The sequence below is a fragment of the Adelges cooleyi genome, unplaced genomic scaffold (assembly GCF_023614345.1).
Source record: "Adelges cooleyi isolate 19-005CV unplaced genomic scaffold, UGA_ACOO_1.1 ACOO_flye_CR_arks_rails_tigmint_CR_PRNA_248, whole genome shotgun sequence".
NCBI lineage: Eukaryota > Metazoa > Arthropoda > Insecta > Hemiptera > Adelgidae > Adelges > Adelges cooleyi.
Window position 1 is genome coordinate 1,019,028 of NW_026095913.1, and position 22,451 is coordinate 1,041,478.

Genomic DNA, 22,451 nt, shown 5'->3' on the forward strand with positions numbered 1-22,451 from the left:
AATGAAAACCAATATACAATTTATGAATGCGTAGTATATAATATAGTGGTTAAATGTTTTTGTTTAACTGTTACAAACTGTACAATTTTACATTAAATACTAAAATAAAATAAGTGTCATATATTTTTATTACTTTTGAGGTACCTATGTATATTATAATGTTCAGCAAACATTCAACTATATCCATAATTACGATCGTTATTAGCGTTTTAGTTGTTTTAACGACTTTTACGGTTTTTACGTATAAAATAAATATATTGACGCCGTACACTAAACATTTTATTTGAATAGTACACATATATATTACGTACACCTGCTTTAGTTCGATATTTTAGCTTTTAAGCCTTGAAATTAGACCTTAATTATAAAAAAAACAAAACTATAATAGTTGTTATCAAATATGAAATAGAAAAAAAATTTAACATTTTCACAAAACCAAATTCTTCGTCGGTTTTATATAGAAGTTTAAAAATATAAGAGGTCCAGAACTTTTTCGTGGTAATCAATCTATATCTAACTTGTTTAGTGTTTATAGTATTCAAATATTATTGTTATTTGTACAAAAAACGTTAACTCACTATTTATTTTATTATATTATGTTTATAAGTACGACAAAAGAAATTATTTTAATCGTCGCTCGATTTTAAACGCATTTCAAATTACAGATTAACATTTGTAAGTCCGAAATGGCATTTTTTTGATGTTTAAATAAAAGGCAGGAAAAAAAATGTCTATCATAAATCATAGAGCTACATGACGTTCACAAAACATATGTGCTTAGTTTATTCTGACGTTGAGTTCAGACGAATTGTTTACTCGTGTGGGAATTGTAGCCGAAAAATCAACATGAAACGATCGTTATTAGCTTATATAAATATTGCTGATTTATAGGCTGCGGGTAATAATTATATGACACTTATTTTGACGCTGACAGTACATGTACTAGCCCATTGCTAAATTCACATTGAAAATGTATTTCAATCATATTCAAAGTGTTTTATAAATTTTTTTATATATATATATACTAGTGTTTATTTAAAAAAAAAATTAAAAGTAGTACGAGTAGTAGTAGTAGTTTTTTTTTACCATGAAGTGTATGTTCATCGTTTGGCTAGTCGTTTGTGTAAAGGTCAGTAAACCTTAGGTGTAATTTAATAGATCATTTCAAAAACGACACGAGTCGTTGTTTTTTTATTCATAGAAGTCACTTATTGTCAAATTTGATACTTTGATAATTTGATACATATTATACGTTAAAGCTATATCAAACTAAAATGTAGAAAAAAATATCGACAAAATGAAATTGGAACAAAGTAAATCGACGTGTATATAGTTAATTTTTGTTTGTTAAAAAATAAATGTATTAAGTAAAAGACAGAATACTTGTTATATCTACTCAGTTTTATTACTTTTTGTCAAGTACAGTGTTCTGGAATTTTGGTCTGCAGTTCTGTATTATAGATTATCAATGCATTTTTTTACTAGCGTTTTGTAAGATAAAGAAAAGTTTGTGTAATACTATTAGTAATAAGTCTGTGCTATATTTATCTTTTTATACAATCGAGCGGTTGGTTTTGACCTTCAATCCATTCGGATTAGCCGCTTGCAGTTACATTATTAAAAGTTAAACTTGAAATCTCATGTTACCCATAAGTATTTAATTTACCTAATTTGTGTACAATGAATTGCTCACAAGTAATAACCACATTTTAAAATTTTCCAAGACTATTAAATTAAAACGGTTTATCCCATTTTCTACAATTGACGGGGGTAAGATTCGTTTTGTAGTACCTTACTGTCAGATTTAACTGATTGATATTCCATATATATATATATATATATATATAATTTTCTCACAAAAAACAATTTTCGGCAAAAATAGATTTATCCGGTGGTTACTCTAAGCCATTGATTATTAAGTTATTTAATTTTAGTGTAAAATTTCATTTTAATGACTTATGTCGTTTTCGAAATGAACTTGTCTTTAGACTGGTGGTCAATTTGCGTCAGATATTCTTGTGGCGATTTGTGCAACGCCTTAAGACATGTTCATGTGTTCAATGTGTTTCCCAGCAGCATTGATCTTAAAACATGCAGACAGGCCATGCTATACACAAGAACGGCAACCTGTTTTACGCAGGATTCCCGCCGCCAACAGGGGTGCCCTCGTCATAGTGTAAGGACGGGTAGACGGTAAACTATGACGAGGGTAACTCTGTTGACGACGGGAATCCCACATGAAATCGGTTGCCGTTCTAGGGCATAGAACCGCTTATTTGTATATTTTTAAATCAATGCCAGTATGTAGAGTTTTTTCCAACTGAATCGCCGATTATAACGCCGTGTTTTGCTTGTAGATAAATGGCCAAGCCACGGAGTTTCCTGAAAACGTACTGGACGTCGACAGTCTTGGAGAACTATCGGCCAGAGAGTTGATTTGGACGGCGATGTCGTCGCAATGCAACGTTTACTACGCGGTCTACAACAATTTTTTGAACTTAGGCATTCCCGTTGGTGGTACGGCCATACCGCCAGAGGACATTGCGGTGTACATAGCGACCACGTACGATCCGGTCGGCAAGAATTTGGTGTTGGACATTCGACAGGATTTTGAGACGTTGAGGGAAGCGTCCACAACTATCGAAGACCTCGTCTACGGATACGAAACGGGGATTCCGAAAATCGATGACAACCAAGTCGTTGGAACGGGAATTTCAATCTGGCAAAAGGTCAACCGTGCGATGGCATTATTCAACGAACGTATGTCCGACATTAACAACGAAATCAATCAACAGCTGTTGGAAATCAACAACAACATGGACAGGGATTCGGAGTCGTACGTTCGGGCCATGCGCGATTTGTACACTGTAGCGATGGAACAAATTATAGAAGCTGTGATGGAAGATTCCTCCTCGTACGTTGCCGCACTGGATTTTATCGTCCGGTACAATGTGGAGACTGAACTACACAATTTACAAGTTAGCGCCGTTTCGAATTAACATGATAAAATAATGTAACATTTCAGACGTTTAGGGGCAAAGTGATCTAGAGCCAATAGGTACAATTCGTTGTTTAAGACACAACACCTCCGATCTCATTTATTGGACAAATCAAGTTAGCAACACAGTTTAATTTTAATTTTTGCAGAGAATCGACTGGCGGGCTCAGTTTCGTGATAAAGTCAATAGGTAATGCCATAATCGAATAACTAATATCTTGGTTATGATGTTATGGAATGGTAATCGAAACTGTATTTTGCTCTTCTGTAAATTTGAGAAAAATGAGATATATGGCATCTTAAGCGACGAATTGCTAAAACATATATCTGAAACGTGTTAGGTTTCAAAGCATAACAGCTCTAATATAAGATAATAAATACGCTTTCGCCGACTGCATTGATGCGAGCGACGTTTATGTGTATACCATTGCTTATCTGTATGTTTTTCAAAAAATAAAACACAGTAGTGCAAATCTAAGAGGATGGCAGGAGGAGATAGCCGAGGTCTCTATTATTAATAATATTGTGGGTGGTTTATAATTTTTGCTTATCTTATTATTTTATCATTATAAAATAACGATTGCTAGTGAAGCACACTTTCATCTGAAATCGTGTGACTTTTATTTAAAGGTCAAAAGTGATCCGAACATCGACGCTGGCATTAACAACCATGGGCATTACTAAACAGTATTTTCCATTTCTCGACAATATTGGTTTATTTGCACTAGATCACTTTGCTTTATTGCGAATGTGTAAGGTGCTAAAAATATAAACAGTTTAAAGAAATAATGTGCTTATTATAATCATGTTTATATTAGTATTAGCATAGATTAAATATACTATAGACAAGCAATGCATATTATTAGACGCCTTTTTTGTAGTTAATTTTTCTGTCAAAAAAGTTTAGAATAGATTTCAAACATGGTCCTACCGGTGTATCACTTATGTTTTATTCTGTCTATAGATAGGTATTACACACGTCCCCAGCAACATTGAACACTCCCAATGATCCGAATCCCCACTAAACCTTGTGTTGTACATGAGTTGTAAAGCATACTATGGGAATTATTTATTTATAGTATATTTAATCTATGGTATTAGAATGGATACGACTAGGGTTGATTGATAATTTATGCCGTAAACCATGTATCGTTATTAATAATATAATGCAAATATTTATCTAATATTATTGTCACAAATCAACCTAGGAATTTAATACGGTCAAAAAGTAATATTTCCATTATTTTTTCCGTACAGTGGGGTCGAGGCATGTTAGGGCTGGTGTGGTCACAGTTCTATATGTATTGTTACAACTGAAAGAGATAAAGACACTTTCAAGTAAACGCTTCGACGCGAATCTATAATAGTAGAAATACCAATATCGATAAAAACATGGTATGTAATGAAAATAATGTGCTTAAAAATGTACTTTTGGTACTAGGATGGATACAATTAAAGTTGACTGTCTGTACATAAAAATGTATAGCCATAGTTTGGAACTAATTCGACTATTTTAAAAAAAGTTATAGAGCATCATATTTTTAAGTTGCAAAATATGTAATTTGTTTGGGTGTATTTATCGATTTTGAAGAGGAAGGGGAGAATTTTTTTAATTGTTAGCCCAAAAAAAATCTTTTAGGTGCGGTTGCTGATATATAAAGTTGCTACCCGGAGAAATCGGATCAGCGCCAATTTAAATAAAAAATAAAAACACATTATTGTAAACACAATACCTTCTCAGCTTCGTATCGAAGCTAAAATACATGTTTGGTGTACAAGATAAGTTTAAAAAATAATGTAATAATAATTTATTGCAATAGTTAGAGAACACACCCTAATTTTAAGTAAAAATATGTACTTTTTATGTGAGTTTGACTTGATTTTGAAGGGGTAGGGGTGGCATTTAAAAATGTTTGAGCCTCTAAAGTATCTATCAGTTAAGATTTCTGAACTCTAGACTTGCTACCCGAAGAAATTATTTCAGCATGGGTTCAGAGAGAATCAATTTTTATAAACACTTTATAATATTAATCGCAGTATTACATAATCAACAAAATGATTTACTTTTTGGGATTTTTTTTCGGTAGTAAATATTTGTACCGTGTATTTAGAGAAATAAACTGTCAAAATTGTATTTAAGTTGTAGAATTTTGAAAAGTCGGACAAAAAATCACATTAAATAAAAAAAACATGCAACAACTTTAACTTTTATCAAATGTATTTTGGCTGTATTAGTGTTTTGAAGGTAAGCTTTGATAGTGAATACATCAGTCCCAGTTTTACCTTCGATATTTCTTAACTACTGAACCGAATTCTTCATGTACCAAATCTAGAGTGCAAAAATCGTACCGGAAAGTTACATTATCGGCCAATTATATAAAAAGTTAATCTTTTCCCTTCAAAATCTAGAATGCACGCAAAAATTTTATATATTTTTCAACTTAACACTTTAGTTATAAAAGTTATATTTTTTAAAAATATTTGAATTAGTTCCCACATATTTTTTAGACAATATAATCAACATGTGTTCAAAAACCAAAATAATGTCATAGGCTTTTTCCCCGAGAAGGGGTGAACATGTTTTTTTATATCAGTAAATAACAGGTATTTGAAAACTATTTCAGACTCGTGCACAAAACAGATTTCAGTATGATGCAAAAGAATCCATTCGACAGCAATTGACGGAGTTGTATAAATTATATATAGAGGCATTATCCTATATTTATAACCACGATCAAATGATCGATGGAAGTATTTGGACCAATTCAAAATTCATAATTTGGTTTGACGTAAATACCTCAAAAACTCTAGCAGACTACTTAGCGTCAAGTATCTTAATGGTCGCCACTCAAACGTCGGACTATATTAAAAGTGCATATAAATATAATAAGCTGCAAATTCCAAACATGTTGTCAACACTTAAGGAACATGTTAATTTAAACTTAATTGACATAACGGAACTTGTTAAAATACCTTTTCAACACGCAATACCAACTGATCATGAATCAACTGTTTATAAATTTTATCAACTAGAAAGTAATAAAATTGACACTTTGATAAAAGACAGAATAAATATATTTAAATTACAGTGGACTGATTCAAATGTTGCAATGGTAGCAAAAGAAATACTTGAAATATACAAAAATAACCAAATAAATAAACTTCCAGTAAAAGACGACAATGTTATAGCATGGATGTATATAATGCATTTAGAAGAACAAAATAAATTTTTTGTTAAGTCGGCTTCTTACGCAATGGTTATCTATAAAAATTTACAAAATTCTGTGGCATATTTATTGCAAGATCAAAGTAATAGACAACAAGAATCAATGTATAGTGATTTGTTGAAACACATTGATCAAAGAATGCTTATTGTAATGAGATATATCATGATACCGTTCAATGACAACATGATCTCAATACCAAAATTTATGAATAACATTGTAGACAATAGCAATAACGTTTTTAACATATTAGATGGAGCAAACAATAATAGATCAACAAAAGCTATGTCGAATTGGCTAAATAAAAAGATTAAAAACACAAATGAAGTATACAACTTGGTACAAACGGCTTCAGTTTCAACAGAAATGTTGTATGATGTTGGACTAAACAAAATTGTTGAAGAACTAGAAAAAAATAACTTACGTGACGACAGTAATAACAGTAAAATAATTAATATATTAAACGATATAACAATTACAAAGTCGATTTGCGAAAAAAGCATGGTAAATTTAATACAATACATAACAATAAATAAAAAATATATTGAAAAAACTTTAGAAAAAAATTCTGATATAAAAATAGAAGCAATTCATCAATTAGCAAAATCTATCAAACACAAGTTGCGTGCTCTAATAGATATTTTCAATATATCATTTATGAAATTGGCTTTTTTTGATCAACGACTATTAAAACTGTACAACAACAAAAATATAACAAGTTACGAAAAAATAAAAAATATGTTTAAAAATCATTTTAAAAATTACATAAACAAAAAAACTTTAGACAACATGAATGATATTAATAATTATATATATTTAATAAATTATATATACACAAATTTAACAAAAATTAACATAAAAACTGAAAATAATGAAAAAAACTATGAGGAAACAATCGAGCAAAACGTTAAAATCACTAAAAAGATTTTTACTGAAATACTAGAAGACCTCAAGTCAACATACAAAAATGACCTTTACCAAAAAAACTCGATGGCAATCCAAGAAGTTATAAACGACAAAAATAATAGAATAGGAGGCGCGTTAAGTATAATAGTAGAAGATATCGTCAGATTTAGTAATTTTAAAAACCGAAAAACCCACCACGGCCAAACATATAACCACAAGTATTTCTACTCAATAAGTCCAGAAGATTTAACAGATATATTGTACGATTACGACGGAACGAAACCAGGGAGTAGGGAAACGCCACTAATAATATCCGGATTGAGAGGCTTGCCCGATTTTGATTCGCACCAAGTTTTGAATGGAGGTTTGGATACACCTTTTGACGGCTCCAAACAAACCGATTCTCCTGAAGATGGTAATCCGAGATATGATGGCCTCTTCGGTTCTCCTAACGGACAGACCTCCGATGAATATCCAATAATAAATTCACAAAAGACAACTGTCAATGAAGAACTATCGATTATCATCTCTGATGATGGAACGAAACCGGGGAGTAGGGAAACGCCACCACATATATCCGGATTGAGAGGCTTGCCCGATTTTGATTCGCACCAAGTTTTGAATGGAGGTTTGGATACACCTTTTGACGGCTCCAAACAAACCGATTCTCCTGAAGATGGTAATCCAAGATATGATGGCCTCTTCGGTTCTCCTAACGGACAGACCTCCGATGAATATCCAAGAATAAATGCACAAAAGACAACTGTCAATGAAGAACTATCGATTGTCATCTCTGATGATGGAACGAAACCGGGGAGTAGGGAAACGCCACCAATAATATCCGGATTGAGAGGCTTGCCCGATTTTGATTCGCACCAAGTTTTGAATGGAGTTTTGGATACACCTTTTGACGGTTCCAAACAAACCGATTCTCCTGAAGATGGTAATCCGAGATATGATGGCCTCTTCGGTTCTCCTAACGGACAGAGCTCCGATGAATATCCAAAAATAAATGCACAAAAGACAACTGTCAATGAAGAACTATCGATTATCATCTCTGATGATGGAACGAAACCGGGGAGTAGGGAAACACCACCAATAATATCCGGATTGAGAGGCTTGCCCGATTTTGATTCGCACCAAGTTTTGAATGGAGTTTTGGATACACCTTTTGACGGTTCCAAACAAACCGATTCTCCTGAAGATGGAAATCCAAGATATGATGGCCTTTTCGGTTCTCCTAACGGACAGACCTCCGATGAATATCCAATAATAAATGCACAAAAGACAACTGTCAATGAAGAACTATCGATTATCATCTCTGATGATGGAACGAAACCGGGGAGTAGGGAAACGCCACCAATAATATCCGGATTGAGAGGCTTGCCCGATTTTGATTCGCACCAAGTTTTGAATGGAGTTTTGGATACACCTTTTGACGGTTCCAAACAAACCGATTCTCCTGAAGATGGTAATCCGAGATATGATGGCCTCTTCGGTTCTCCTAACGGACAGACCTCCGATGAATATCCAATAATAAATGCACAAAAGACAACTGTCAATGAAGAACTATCGATTATCATCTCTGATGATGGAACGAAACCGGGGAGTAGGGAAACGCCACCAATAATATCCGGATTGAGAGGCTTGCCCGATTTTGATTCGCACCAAGTTTTGAATGGAGTTTTGGATACACCTTTTGACGGTTCCAAACAAACCGATTCTCCTGAAGATGGAAATCCGAGATATGATGGCCTCTTCGGTTCTCCTAACGGACAGACCTCCGATGAATATCCAATAATAAATTCACAAAAGACAACTGTCAATGAAGAACTATCGATTATCATCTCTGATGATGGAACGAAACCGGGGAGTAGGGAAACACCACCAATAATATCCGGATTGAGAGGCTTGCCCGATTTTGATTCGCACCAAGTTTTGAATGGAGTTTTGGATACACCTTTTGACGGTTCCAAACAAACCGATTCTCCTGAAGATGGAAGTCCAAGATATGATGGCCTCTTCGGTTCTCCTAACGGACAGACCTCCGATGAATATCCAATAATAAATTCACAAAAGACAACTGTCAATGAAGAACTATCGATTGTCATCTCTGATGATGGAACGAAACCGGGGAGTAGGGAAACGCCACCAATAATATCCGGATTGAGAGGCTTGCCCGATTTTGATTCGCACCAAGTTTTGAATGGAGTTTTGGATACACCTTTTGACGGTTCCAAACAAACCGATTCTCCTGAAGATGGAAATCCAGAGATATGATGGCCTCTTCGGTTCTCCTAACGGACAGACCTCCGATGAATATCCAATAATAAATTCACAAAAGACAACTGTCAATGAAGAACTATCGATTGTCATCTCTGATGATGGAACGAAACCGGGGAGTAGGGAAACGCCACCAATAATATCCGGATTGAGAGGCTTGCCCGATTTTGATTCGCACCAAGTTTTGAATGGAGTTTTGGATACACCTTTTGACGGTTCCAAACAAACCGATTCTCCTGAAGATGGAAATCCAAGATATGATGGCCTCTTCGGTTCTCCTAACGGACAGACCTCCGATGAATATCCAATAATAAATTCACAAAAGACAACTGTCAATGAAGAACTATCGATTGTCATCTCTGATGATGGAACGAAACCGGGGAGTAGGGAAACGCCACCAATAATATCCGGATTGAGAGGCTTGCCCGATTTTGATTCGCACCAAGTTTTGAATGGAGTTTTGGATACACCTTTTGACGGTTCCAAACAAACCGATTCTCCTGAAGATGGAAGTCCAAGATATGATGGCCTTTTTGGTTCTCCTAACGGACAGAGCTCCGATGAATATCCAAAAATAAATGCACAAAAGACAACTGTCAATGAAGAACTATCGATTATCATCTCTGATGATGGAACGAAACCGGGGAGTAGGGAAACGCCACCAATAATATCCGGATTGAGAGGCTTGCCCGATTTTGATTCGCACCAAGTTTTGAATGGAGTTTTGGATACACCTTTTGACGGTTCCAAACAAACCGATTCTCCTGAAGATGGAAATCCAAGATATGATGGCCTCTTCGGTTCTCCTAACGGACAGACCTCCGATGAATATCCAATAATAAATTCACAAAAGACAACTGTCAATGAAGAACTATCGATTGTCATCTCTGATGATGGAACGAAACCGGGGAGTAGGGAAACGCCACCGACAATATCCGGATTGAAAGTTTTACCCAATTTTGAATCGCACCAAGTTTTGAATGGAGTTTTGGATACACCTTTTGACGGTTCCAAACAAACCGATTCTCCTGAAGATGGAAATCCAAGATATGATGGCCTCTTCGGTTCTCCTAACGGACAGACCTCCGATGAATATCCAATAATAAATTCACAAAAGACAACTGTCAATGAAGAACTATCGATTGTCATCTCTGATGATGGAACGAAACCGGGGAGTAGGGAAACGCCACCGACAATATCTGGATTGAAAGTTTTACCCAATTTTGAATCGCACCAAGTTTTGAATGGAGTTTTGGATACACCTTTTGACGGTTCCAAACAAACCGATTCTCCTGAAGATGGAAATCCAAGATATGATGGCCTCTTCGGTTCTCCTAACGGACAGACCTCCGATGAATATCCAATAATAAATTCACAAAAGACAACTGTCAATGAAGAACTATCGATTGTCATCTCTGATGATGGAACGAAACCGGGGAGTAGGGAAACGCCACCAATAATATCCGGATTGAGAGGCTTGCCCGATTTTGATTCGCACCAAGTTTTGAATGGAGTTTTGGATACACCTTTTGACGGTTCCAAACAAACCGATTCTCCTGAAGATGGAAATCCAAGATATGATGGCCTCTTTGGTTCTCCTAACGGACAGACCTCCGATGAATATCCAATAATAAATTCACAAAAGACAACTGTCAATGAAGAACTATCGATTGTCATCTCTGATGATGGAACGAAACCGGGGAGTAGGGAAACGCCACCGACAATATCTGGATTGAAAGTTTTACCCAATTTTGAATCGCACCAAGTTTTGAATGGAGTTTTGGATACACCTTTTGACGGTTCCAAACAAACCGATTCTCCTGAAGATGGAAATCCAAGATATGATGGCCTCTTCGGTTCTCCTAACGGACAGACCTCCGATGAATATCCAATAATAAATTCACAAAAGACAACTGTCAATGAAGAACTATCGATTGTCATCTCTGATGATGGAACGAAACCGGGAGTAGGGAAACGCCACCAATAATATCCGGATTGAGAGGCTTGCCCGATTTTGATTCGCACCAAGTTTTGAATGGAGTTTTGGATACACCTTTTGACGGTTCCAAACAAACCGATTCTCCTGAAGATGGAAATCCAAGATATGATGGCCTTTTTGGTTCTCCTAACGGACAGACCTCCGATGAATATCCAATAATAAATTCACAAAAGACAACTGTCAATGAAGAACTATCGATTGTCATCTCTGATGATGGAACGAAACCGGGGAGTAGGGAAACGCCACCAATAATATCCGGATTGAGAGGCTTGCCCGATTTTGATTCGCACCAAGTTTTGAATGGAGTTTTGGATACACCTTTTGACGGTTCCAAACAAACCGATTCTCCTGAAGATGGAAATCCAAGATATGATGGCCTTTTTGGTTCTCCTAACGGACAGAGCTCCGATGAATATCCAAAAATAAATGCACAAAAGACAACTGTCAATGAAGAACTATCGATTATCATCTCTGATGATGGAACGAAACCGGGGAGTAGGGAAACGCCACCAATAATATCCGGATTGAGAGGCTTGCCCGATTTTGATTCGCACCAAGTTTTGAATGGAGTTTTGGATACACCTTTTGACGGTTCCAAACAAACCGATTCTCCTGAAGATGGAAATCCAAGATATGATGGCCTTTTTGGTTCTCCTAACGGACAAACCTCCGATGAATATCCAAGAATAAATGCACAAAAGACAACTGTCAATGAAGAACTATCGATTGTCATCTCTGATGATGGAACGAAACCGGGGAGTAGGGAAACGCCACCGACAATATCTGGATTGAAAGTTTTACCCAATTTTGAATCGCACCAAGTTTTGAATGGAGTTTTGGATACACCTTTTGACGGTTCCAAACAAACCGATTCTCCTGAAGATGGAAATCCAAGATATGATGGCCTTTTTGGTTCTCCTAACGGACAGACCTCCGATGAATATCCAAAAATAAATGCACAAAAGACAACTGTCAATGAAGAACTATCGATTGTCATCTCTGATGATGGAACGAAACCGGGGAGTAGGGAAACGCCACCAATAATATCCGGATTGAGAGGCTTGCCCGATTTTGATTCGCACCAAGTTTTGAATGGAGTTTTGGATACACCTTTTGACGGTTCCAAACAAACCGATTCTCCTGAAGATGGAAATCCAAGATATGATGGCCTCTTCGGTTCTCCTAACGGACAAACCTCCGATGAATATCCAATAATAAATTCACAAAAGACAACTGTCAATGAAGAACTATCGATTGTCATCTCTGATGATGGAACGAAACCGGGGAGTAGGGAAACGCCACCGACAATATCTGGATTGAAAGTTTTACCCAATTTTGAATCGCACCAAGTTTTGAATGGAGTTTTGGATACACCTTTTGACGGTTCCAAACAAACCGATTCTCCTGAAGATGGAAATCCAAGATATGATGGCCTCTTCGGTTCTCCTAACGGACAAACCTCCGATGAATATCCAATAATAAATTCACAAAAGACAACTGTCAATGAAGAACTATCGATTGTCATCTCTGATGATGGAACGAAACCGGGGAGTAGGGAAACGCCACCGACAATATCTGGATTGAAAGTTTTACCCAATTTTGAATCGCACCAAGTTTTGAATGGAGTTTTGGATACACCTTTTGACGGTTCCAAACAAACCGATTCTCCTGAAGATGGAAGTCCAAGATATGATGGCCTTTTTGGTTCTCCTAACGGACAGACCTCCGATGAATATCCAATAATAAATGCACAAAAGACAACTGTCAATGAAGAACTATCGATTGTCATCTCTGATGATGGAACGAAACCGGGGAGTAGGGAAACGCCACCAATAATATCCGGATTGAGAGGCTTGCCCGATTTTGATTCGCACCAAGTTTTGAATGGAGTTTTGGATACACCTTTTGACGGTTCCAAACAAACCGATTCTCCTGAAGATGGAAATCCAAGATATGATGGCCTCTTCGGTTCTCCTAACGGACAGAGCTCCGATGAATATCCAAAAATAAATGCACAAAAGACAACTGTCAATGAAGAACTATCGATTATCATCTCTGATGATGGAACGAAACCGGGGAGTAGGGAAACGCCACCAATAATATCCGGATTGAGAGGCTTGCCCGATTTTGATTCGCACCAAGTTTTGAATGGAGTTTTGGATACACCTTTTGACGGCTCCAAACAAACCGATTCTCCTGAAGATGGTAATCCAAGATATGATGGCCTCTTCGGTTCTCCTAACGGACAGACCTCCGATGAATATCCAATAATAAATTCACAAAAGACAACTGTCAATGAAGAACTATCGATTGTCATCTCTGATGATGGAACGAAACCGGGGAGTAGGGAAACGCCACCAATAATATCCGGATTGAGAGGCTTGCCCGATTTTGATTCGCACCAAGTTTTGAATGGAGTTTTGGATACACCTTTTGACGGTTCCAAACAAACCGATTCTCCTGAAGATGGAAATCCAAGATATGATGGCCTCTTCGGTTCTCCTAACGGACAGAGCTCCGATGAATATCCAATAATAAATTCACAAAAGACAACTGTCAATGAAGAACTATCGATTGTCATCTCTGATGATGGAACGAAACCGGGGAGTAGGGAAACGCCACCGACAATATCTGGATTGAAAGTTTTACCCAATTTTGAATCGCACCAAGTTTTGAATGGAGTTTTGGATACACCTTTTGACGGTTCCAAACAAACCGATTCTCCTGAAGATGGAAATCCAAGATATGATGGCCTCTTCGGTTCTCCTAACGGACAGACCTCCGATGAATATCCAATAATAAATTCACAAAAGACAACTGTCAATGAAGAACTATCGATTGTCATCTCTGATGATGGAACGAAACCGGGGAGTAGGGAAACGCCACCAATAATATCCGGATTGAGAGGCTTGCCCGATTTTGATTCGCACCAAGTTTTGAATGGAGTTTTGGATACACCTTTTGACGGTTCCAAACAAACCGATTCTCCTGAAGATGGAAATCCAAGATATGATGGCCTTTTTGGTTCTCCTAACGGACAGACCTCCGATGAATATCCAAGAATAAATGCACAAAAGACAACTGTCAATGAAGAACTATCGATTGTCATCTCTGATGATGGAACGAAACCGGGGAGTAGGGAAACGCCACCGACAATATCTGGATTGAGAGGCTTGCCCGATTTTGATTCGCACCAAGTTTTGAATGGAGTTTTGGATACACCTTTTGACGGTTCCAAACAAACCGATTCTCCTGAAGATGGAAATCCAAGATATGATGGCCTCTTCGGTTCTCCTAACGGACAGACCTCCGATGAATATCCAATAATAAATTCACAAAAGACAACTGTCAATGAAGAACTATCGATTGTCATCTCTGATGATGGAACGAAACCGGGGAGTAGGGAAACGCCACCGACAATATCCGGATTGAGAGGCTTGCCCGATTTTGATTCGCACCAAGTTTTGAATGGAGTTTTGGATACACCTTTTGACGGTTCCAAACAAACCGATTCTCCTGAAGATGGAAGTCCAAGATATGATGGCCTTTTTGATTCTCCTAACGGACAGACCTCCGATGAATATCCAAAAATAAATGCACAAAAGACAACTGTCAATGAAGAACTATCGATTATCATCTCTGATGATGGAACGAAACCGGGGAGTAGGGAAACGCCACCAATAATATCCGGATTGAGAGGCTTGCCCGATTTTGATTCGCACCAAGTTTTGAATGGAGTTTTGGATACACCTTTTGACGGTTCCAAACAAACCGATTCTCCTGAAGATGGAAATCCAAGATATGATGGCCTTTTTGGTTCTCCTAACGGACAGAGCTCCGATGAATATCCAAAAATAAATGCACAAAAGACAACTGTCAATGAAGAACTATCGATTATCATCTCTGATGATGGAACGAAACCGGGGAGTAGGGAAACGCCACCAATAATATCCGGATTGAGAGGCTTGCCCGATTTTGATTCGCACCAAGTTTTGAATGGAGTTTTGGATACACCTTTTGACGGTTCCAAACAAACCGATTCTCCTGAAGATGGAAATCCAAGATATGATGGCCTCTTCGGTTCTCCTAACGGACAGACCTCCGATGAATATTCAATAATAAATTCACAAAAGACAACTGTCAATGAAGAACTATCGATTGTCATCTCTGATGATGGAACGAAACCGGGGAGTAGGGAAACGCCACCAATAATATCCGGATTGAGAGGCTTGCCCGATTTTGATTCGCACCAAGTTTTGAATGGAGTTTTGGATACACCTTTTGACGGTTCCAAACAAACCGATTCTCCTGAAGATGGAAATCCAAGATATGATGGCCTCTTCGGTTCTCCTAACGGACAGACCTCCGATGAATATCCAATAATAAATTCACAAAAGACAACTGTCAATGAAGAACTATCGATTGTCATCTCTGATGATGGAACGAAACCGGGGAGTAGGGAAACGCCACCAATAATATCCGGATTGAGAGGCTTGCCCGATTTTGATTCGCACCAAGTTTTGAATGGAGTTTTGGATACACCTTTTGACGGTTCCAAACAAACCGATTCTCCTGAAGATGGAAATCCAAGATATGATGGCCTCTTCGGTTCTCCTAACGGACAGACCTCCGATGAATATCCAATAATAAATTCACAAAAGACAACTGTCAATGAAGAACTATCGATTGTCATCTCTGATGATGGAACGAAACCGGGGAGTAGGGAAACGCCACCAATAATATCCGGATTGAGAGGCTTGCCCGATTTTGATTCGCACCAAGTTTTGAATGGAGTTTTGGATACACCTTTTGACGGTTCCAAACAAACCGATTCTCCTGAAGATGGAAATCCAAGATATGATGGCCTCTTCGGTTCTCCTAACGGACAGACCTCCGATGAATATCCAATAATAAATTCACAAAAGACAACTGTCAATGAAGAACTATCGATTGTCATCTCTGATGATGGAACGAAACCGGGGAGTAGGGAAACGCCACCAATAATATCCGGATTGAGAGGCTTGCCCGATTTTGATTCGCACCAAGTTTTGAATGGAGTTTTGGATACACCTTTTGACGGTTCCAAACAAACCGATTCTCCTGAAGATGGAAATCCAAGATATGATGGCCTTTTCGGTTCTCCTAACGGACAGACCTCCGATGAATATCCAATAATAAATTCACAAAAGACAACTGTCAATGAAGAACTATCGATTGTCATCTCTGATGATGGAACGAAACCGGGGAGTAGGGAAACGCCACCAATAATATCCGGATTGAGAGGCTTGCCCGATTTTGATTCGCACCAAGTTTTGAATGGAGTTTTGGATACACCTTTTGACGGTTCCAAACAAACCGATTCTCCTGAAGATGGAAATCCAAGATATGATGGCCTCTTCGGTTCTCCTAACGGACAGACCTCCGATGAATATCCAATAATAAATTCACAAAAGACAACTGTCAATGAAGAACTATCGATTGTCATCTCTGATGATGGAACGAAACCGGGGAGTAGGGAAACGCCACCAATAATATCCGGATTGAGAGGCTTGCCCGATTTTGATTCGCACCAAGTTTTGAATGGAGTTTTGGATACACCTTTTGACGGTTCCAAACAAACCGATTCTCCTGAAGATGGAAATCCAAGATATGATGGCCTCTTCGGTTCTCCTAACGGACAGACCTCCGATGAATATCCAATAATAAATTCACAAAAGACAACTGTCAATGAAGAACTATCGATTGTCATCTCTGATGATGGAACGAAACCGGGGAGTAGGGAAACGCCACCAATAATATCCGGATTGAGAGGCTTGCCCGATTTTGATTCGCACCAAGTTTTGAATGGAGTTTTGGATACACCTTTTGACGGTTCCAAACAAACCGATTCTCCTGAAGATGGAAATCCAAGATATGATGGCCTTTTCGGTTCTCCTAACGGACAAACCTCCGATGAATATCCAATAATAAATTCACAAAAGACAACTGTCAATGAAGAACTATCGATTGTCATCTCTGATGATGGAACGAAACCGGGGAGTAGGGAAACGCCACCAATAATATCCGGATTGAGAGGCTTGCCCGATTTTGATTCGCACCAAGTTTTGAATGGAGTTTTGGATACACCTTTTGACGGTTCCAAACAAACCGATTCTCCTGAAGATGGAAATCCAAGATATGATGGCCTTTTTGGTTCTCCTAACGGACAGACCTCCGATGAATATCCAATAATAAATTCACAAAAGACAACTGTCAATGAAGAACTATCGATTGTCATCTCTGATGATGGAACGAAACCAGGGAGTAGGGAAACGCTACCAATAATATCCGGATTGAGAGGCTTGCCCGATTTTGATTCGCACCAAGTTTTGAATGGAGTTTTGGATACACCTTTTGACGGTTCCAAACAAACCGATTCTCCTGAAGATGGAAATCCAAGATATAATGGCCTTTTTGATTCTCCTAACGGACAAACCTCCGATGAATATCCAATAATAAATTCACAAAAGACAACTGTCAATGAAGAACTATCGATTGTCATCTCTGATGATGGAACGAAACCGGGGAGTAGGGAAACGCCACCAATAATATCCGGATTGAGAGGCTTGCCCGATTTTGATTCGCACCAAGTTTTGAATGGAGTTTTGGATACACCTTTTGACGGCTCCAAACAAACCGATTCTCCTGAAGATGGTAATCCGAGATATGATGGCCTCTTCGGTTCTCCTAACGGACAGACCTCCGATGAATATCGAAGAATAAATTCACAAAAGACCACTGTCAATGAAGAACTATCGATTGTCATCTCTGATGATGGAACGAAACCGGGGAGTAGGGAAACGCCACCTACAATACCTGGAATGAGAGCATTGCTAAACAGTCAGGGTGACTTTGTGAGCTGTGAAGATTTTACGGCAGTGTCAGATTCTGGCTGCACGGATTTTACATATGTTTTGAATTCGGATGAATATACAGTTTTACAATCGGAAACCACTGTTCAACAAGTAGTTTCAACTATCATTCAGGATTGAAATATAATAATTTTTCATTATCTTTTTGGTACTGCAGATAGGTGATAATATATAAAAAAATTTGTTTAATTGTTAGTTTACATTTTGTTCTTTCTATATTACGGAATTCATTTAATATAAATTATAATTTTATGAAAATATTTGCTTATATTTATTTTATGTTTTCTTGGAATATATTCTCATCTGTGTTGTTATTTAATTTTGTGTTCATACTTTACATTAATAATAGCTTAGTTTTTATGTACTTTATGTTATTTGTTATTTTATTGGTTTTCAATGTTATACTTTATACTGCTGCGAAGCCTGAAGGATGCATTTTGTTGTATTTGGTCTCGAACCTCTTTTACCTCTATGGCTTTCTATGGTTTATTCACTAATCTGGATTTTTATATACTAATATCTTTATCTGGATTGGTCTGTAGGCGGCTTATACATTTTTAAACTTGGGGCTTTTCTAAACAGAATATAAAACTCTATCAAATTTTACTGTATTTTTATAGTTAAATCAATTGTAGCATATCGTTATTGAATTTTAAAAATGAATGGGTAATTTATTGGTATGCTACTTGGCTTATCGGGTAAACGTAATTAAATTAAAAGCAATGCTCAAAAATGTTTTTCAGCTTGCTGGAAAAAATTCTGCTGTTGATTTTTCCTTCATCCGCTCGGTCGGACGGGTGGCAAATTGACTGCCATTTATAATTTTCGAGAATATTCTTCTCTAGTATGCCGAAAGAGCGGTAGCAGGGGCATGTATTCTCTAGTTACATACCCCTTCCTAGACTGTGATTGAATTTATTCGAACCAGTTCACCCCGGTAGTTCTGTATAGCCACAAACTCGGTGGTGCTAGTACGATGGCCAATTTGCAGCCCTAGCGAGCGCAAACAAGAATTTATGCCCATATGTTATGCTTAAGATGCCCGTATACTTATGATTTGTATGTGTATTGTGAAAAGGGAGGCATAATATAGGGGAAATAGAAAATACATTACCCTCCCACCACTTCCTCGGCGCTTTGAAAAAAAAATTGAGTTGAGTTTTGTATGCGCTGAAGATGGTAAAATTTCTGCTGGAACGCAACAGAATATTATTGTTGTGGTCAAGGGTTTGTTAAATTTTTATATTATTCTATATCATATAACCACAAGTGTTGCTTCAGTTTTACTCTAGTATAATTAGCTAATAGACAAAAATTATTTTATCACTTGTTATCTAGTACATCACGTTATTATTCTGAGATTAAACAAAACTTTAGGTACTTAAGAACAGACGAACTATTTTAACTAAATAATATATTATAGTATAACCACGGTTAAAACGTTTTTTTTTTATAAATTATGCGAAAAAAAAAATTCTATTGAAATTTTAAACAATTACTGAAGAACTGCAAAAAAATATGATTGTTTAAATTGCTTAACCATAATCTTTTTAAATTTAAAACAATGGTTGGATGGTTCTGTTACATAATAGTACTTATCAGTTAAGTAGCAGACGATCTTATGTTTTTTTTAGCCAAATAACAGTAGGTTTTATGTAGATCCACAAATTATTTGTCATAGTTATAATAATAATTGACAATTTAAAAAAAGAATACAGATTAATAGAAATGATTTGATATGTTTTATATTACATTTTAAAAGTCTAAGACTGAATTTATTCGGTTTTTTTTTATAAAATACTATATTATAAGTAAGATGCTATATATTATAGAAGAAGTTAAACAGTTAAAAATGTTTAAATGTCAGCGCCAACAGTAATTTTAAGATTATTATAACCAGTTTTAGTACCAGTATTAATACCAATTCAAAGTTCAACTCAGAACAATTGCCTAATGAGCCACATTTTTTTATTGTTTATTTGTCCTGCATTTAAAATACAGGATTTTTCATTAAAGATCAGACCTTAATTTTCACTTCAAATTTTAATTTTAAGCGTTACAAGAAGCCTTCGTATTTGCTGACTCCTTATCTTCTACCCATCGAGCTTGTGGGCATGTATGTCAGTGATCTTAGACAGAACCATTTCATTCCTTCATTCGTCTATTATAATGACATTTTTTCTAATTCTGCGGCTGAATCAGCTAATCTATTTTCTACGTACTTTAACATGGATATGTTATTGAGCTGGATACAAGGAATTGCATGTCGCCATTTTTGCGTTACACTTTCATATTAAGTGAGAGTTAATAGATTAGAGATAAGACATAAGTGAAAAGTGCTAAGAGATAAAATATCCATAATTTAATGCTTGTTTGTGGCCGAACGGAGAAAATAACTAAGTTTTTCCTTCTATTTTATCCCTGCATTATTTTAAGCCTCTATAGAATATGATACTGTTTGTAAATCTTGTAACAATGTAATACATATAAATAAAATGTCAGTACAGTGGTGTCAGAGCATATAGTGGCGTGGGGAAATCACATATCTACGTGACTTATTATATGTGAAAGTGATAAAATCACTTTTAATTATACGCATTAAAAATATTGGTGTAATATTTCATTGGTTAGGTGTTAAAAAAAAAAATATATTTGACGACATATTTTTGAGGAAACTTTATCCATTACAGGAGCTGTCTATATTCGGTCTAATTTTGAAACCATAAGCCCTCAAAATACACATAAAAAACGATATATAAGAGTTTCTACCTCCTTTTGCGAAAGTGTTTTTAATATGTATTAGGTTTGTCAACGTACTTGATAATACAAATTACAATAACCATAGAATAATTTATACGAACTTGGAACCATTCCGAATATTTTTTTTTAAAAGCGTCGTAATTTTAAGACGACAAATATGTAAATTTGATACGGGGTTTTCTCAATTTTTAAAGGAAAGTGGTGAACTTATATAATGAAAAAACAAAACGAAAATTCCCAGTAGATTTAAGCTAACTATAATTATTACAGTGGTTTAAGATAGATACTTAAACGACATTGTATTTAAGGTATAATATATATTTAGAAAAATGGCTGCTTAAGTTGTTCAAAGACTTAAGTTATGTGGTACGATATCAACGTTTGAATTGAAATTCCTCTGACACTCAAATACATACACTTAAAATTCATAATATATCTGTTTTGTGTTACTTTGAGTACTCTGATAAGTTGTATAATTGTATAAGTTGCTACAAGAAGAAATCGGTTTAGTGGTTCAAAGGATATCGTGAGTCCAGACACAAAAAAAAAATCATTGTAAAAACAATACTTTCTCAGTGACGCATCGTAACTGATATAAATAACATTTTTTTTTTAAATTTTAAACTATTTTATTTGTTTTGACAAATTAACTATTCTTATTTTTTTTTTTTTTTTGAAATGTATAAAATTCAAAATTTTGAAATGTTTAGTTATTTTTAGTCAATCAGTTTTATATTATTGATCCATTTCTCAGCAAGTATTTTTAATTAAAACACATCCCTACAAATTGTATCTAAAATTATTTCTTTTCAGACTTATGTGTAGCTAGATTGGTTGTTTATTTTTGATTACTTATGGGATGACACAGCCAAATCTCTAACTGTTACTAGGTATTTCCTTATTCACTCCACACTTCGTCATATCTTATTGGTCATACCCGTGCAGGTTTTCTTCAATCCACCTCTAACTCCGAGTTTCTGTTGCTTTTTTTTTTTACTTTTTTTTCTTCATTCAACGTCCATAAATCTTATCTCATTTGTTGTCTCTCGGTACCCTGCAATTAACGTAACTCCACACGTTTTATGTGTAATATATTTGTAAATGATTAAAAATATTCTATAGGCTATGTAGGTGTTAAAACCGATTTAGCCACAAAAAAAAAAAGCAATTGACATTCAATGAATAATGATTTTCCGGTACAATTAACCAAATTTCCTCTAACGCATACCGAGTGTTTGGTATCTTTGACAATTATATAATTTCTGTTGGAAATTAAACAAACACAGATGTGTTAAATAACACTTAATTTATTGTTTCCATAAATTGTATATTTTTATTTTCAAACGTTCGAGTTGATTGCATACACACTG

At 36.1% G+C, this 22,451-nt stretch overlaps 1 protein-coding gene across 1 annotated transcript; it reads left to right on the forward strand.

Moving 5' to 3' along the window:
* The first annotated feature begins 1,029 nt into the window (after positions 1 to 1,029).
* On the forward strand, positions 1,030 to 18,441 carry LOC126837384 (uncharacterized). Its single transcript, XM_050571292.1, has 8 exons — positions 1,030 to 1,129; positions 2,358 to 2,978; positions 5,623 to 6,842; positions 7,365 to 9,327; positions 9,389 to 9,881; positions 10,410 to 10,937; positions 14,105 to 15,509; positions 16,566 to 18,441. The coding sequence occupies exons 1-8, from the start codon at positions 1,088 to 1,090 to the stop codon at positions 18,439 to 18,441; spliced, it is 8,148 nt and encodes a 2,715-aa protein (XP_050427249.1). The 5' UTR covers positions 1,030 to 1,087.
* Positions 18,442 to 22,451: the final 4,010 nt, after the last annotated feature.

Excerpts from the sequence above, each read along its gene's own strand:
- LOC126837384 (XM_050571292.1), top strand. The coding sequence starts at position 1,088 with ATGAAGTGTATGTTCATCGTTTGGCTAGTCGTTTGTGTAAAG. Across the intron at positions 1,130-2,357 it reads GGCTAGTCGTTTGTGTAAAG|ATAAATGGCCAAGCCACGGA; the intron begins GTCAGTAAACCT and ends TTTTGCTTGTAG. Across the intron at positions 9,328-9,388 it reads CCGATTTTGATTCGCACCAA|ATGGAAATCCAGAGATATGA; the intron begins GTTTTGAATGGA and ends ATTCTCCTGAAG.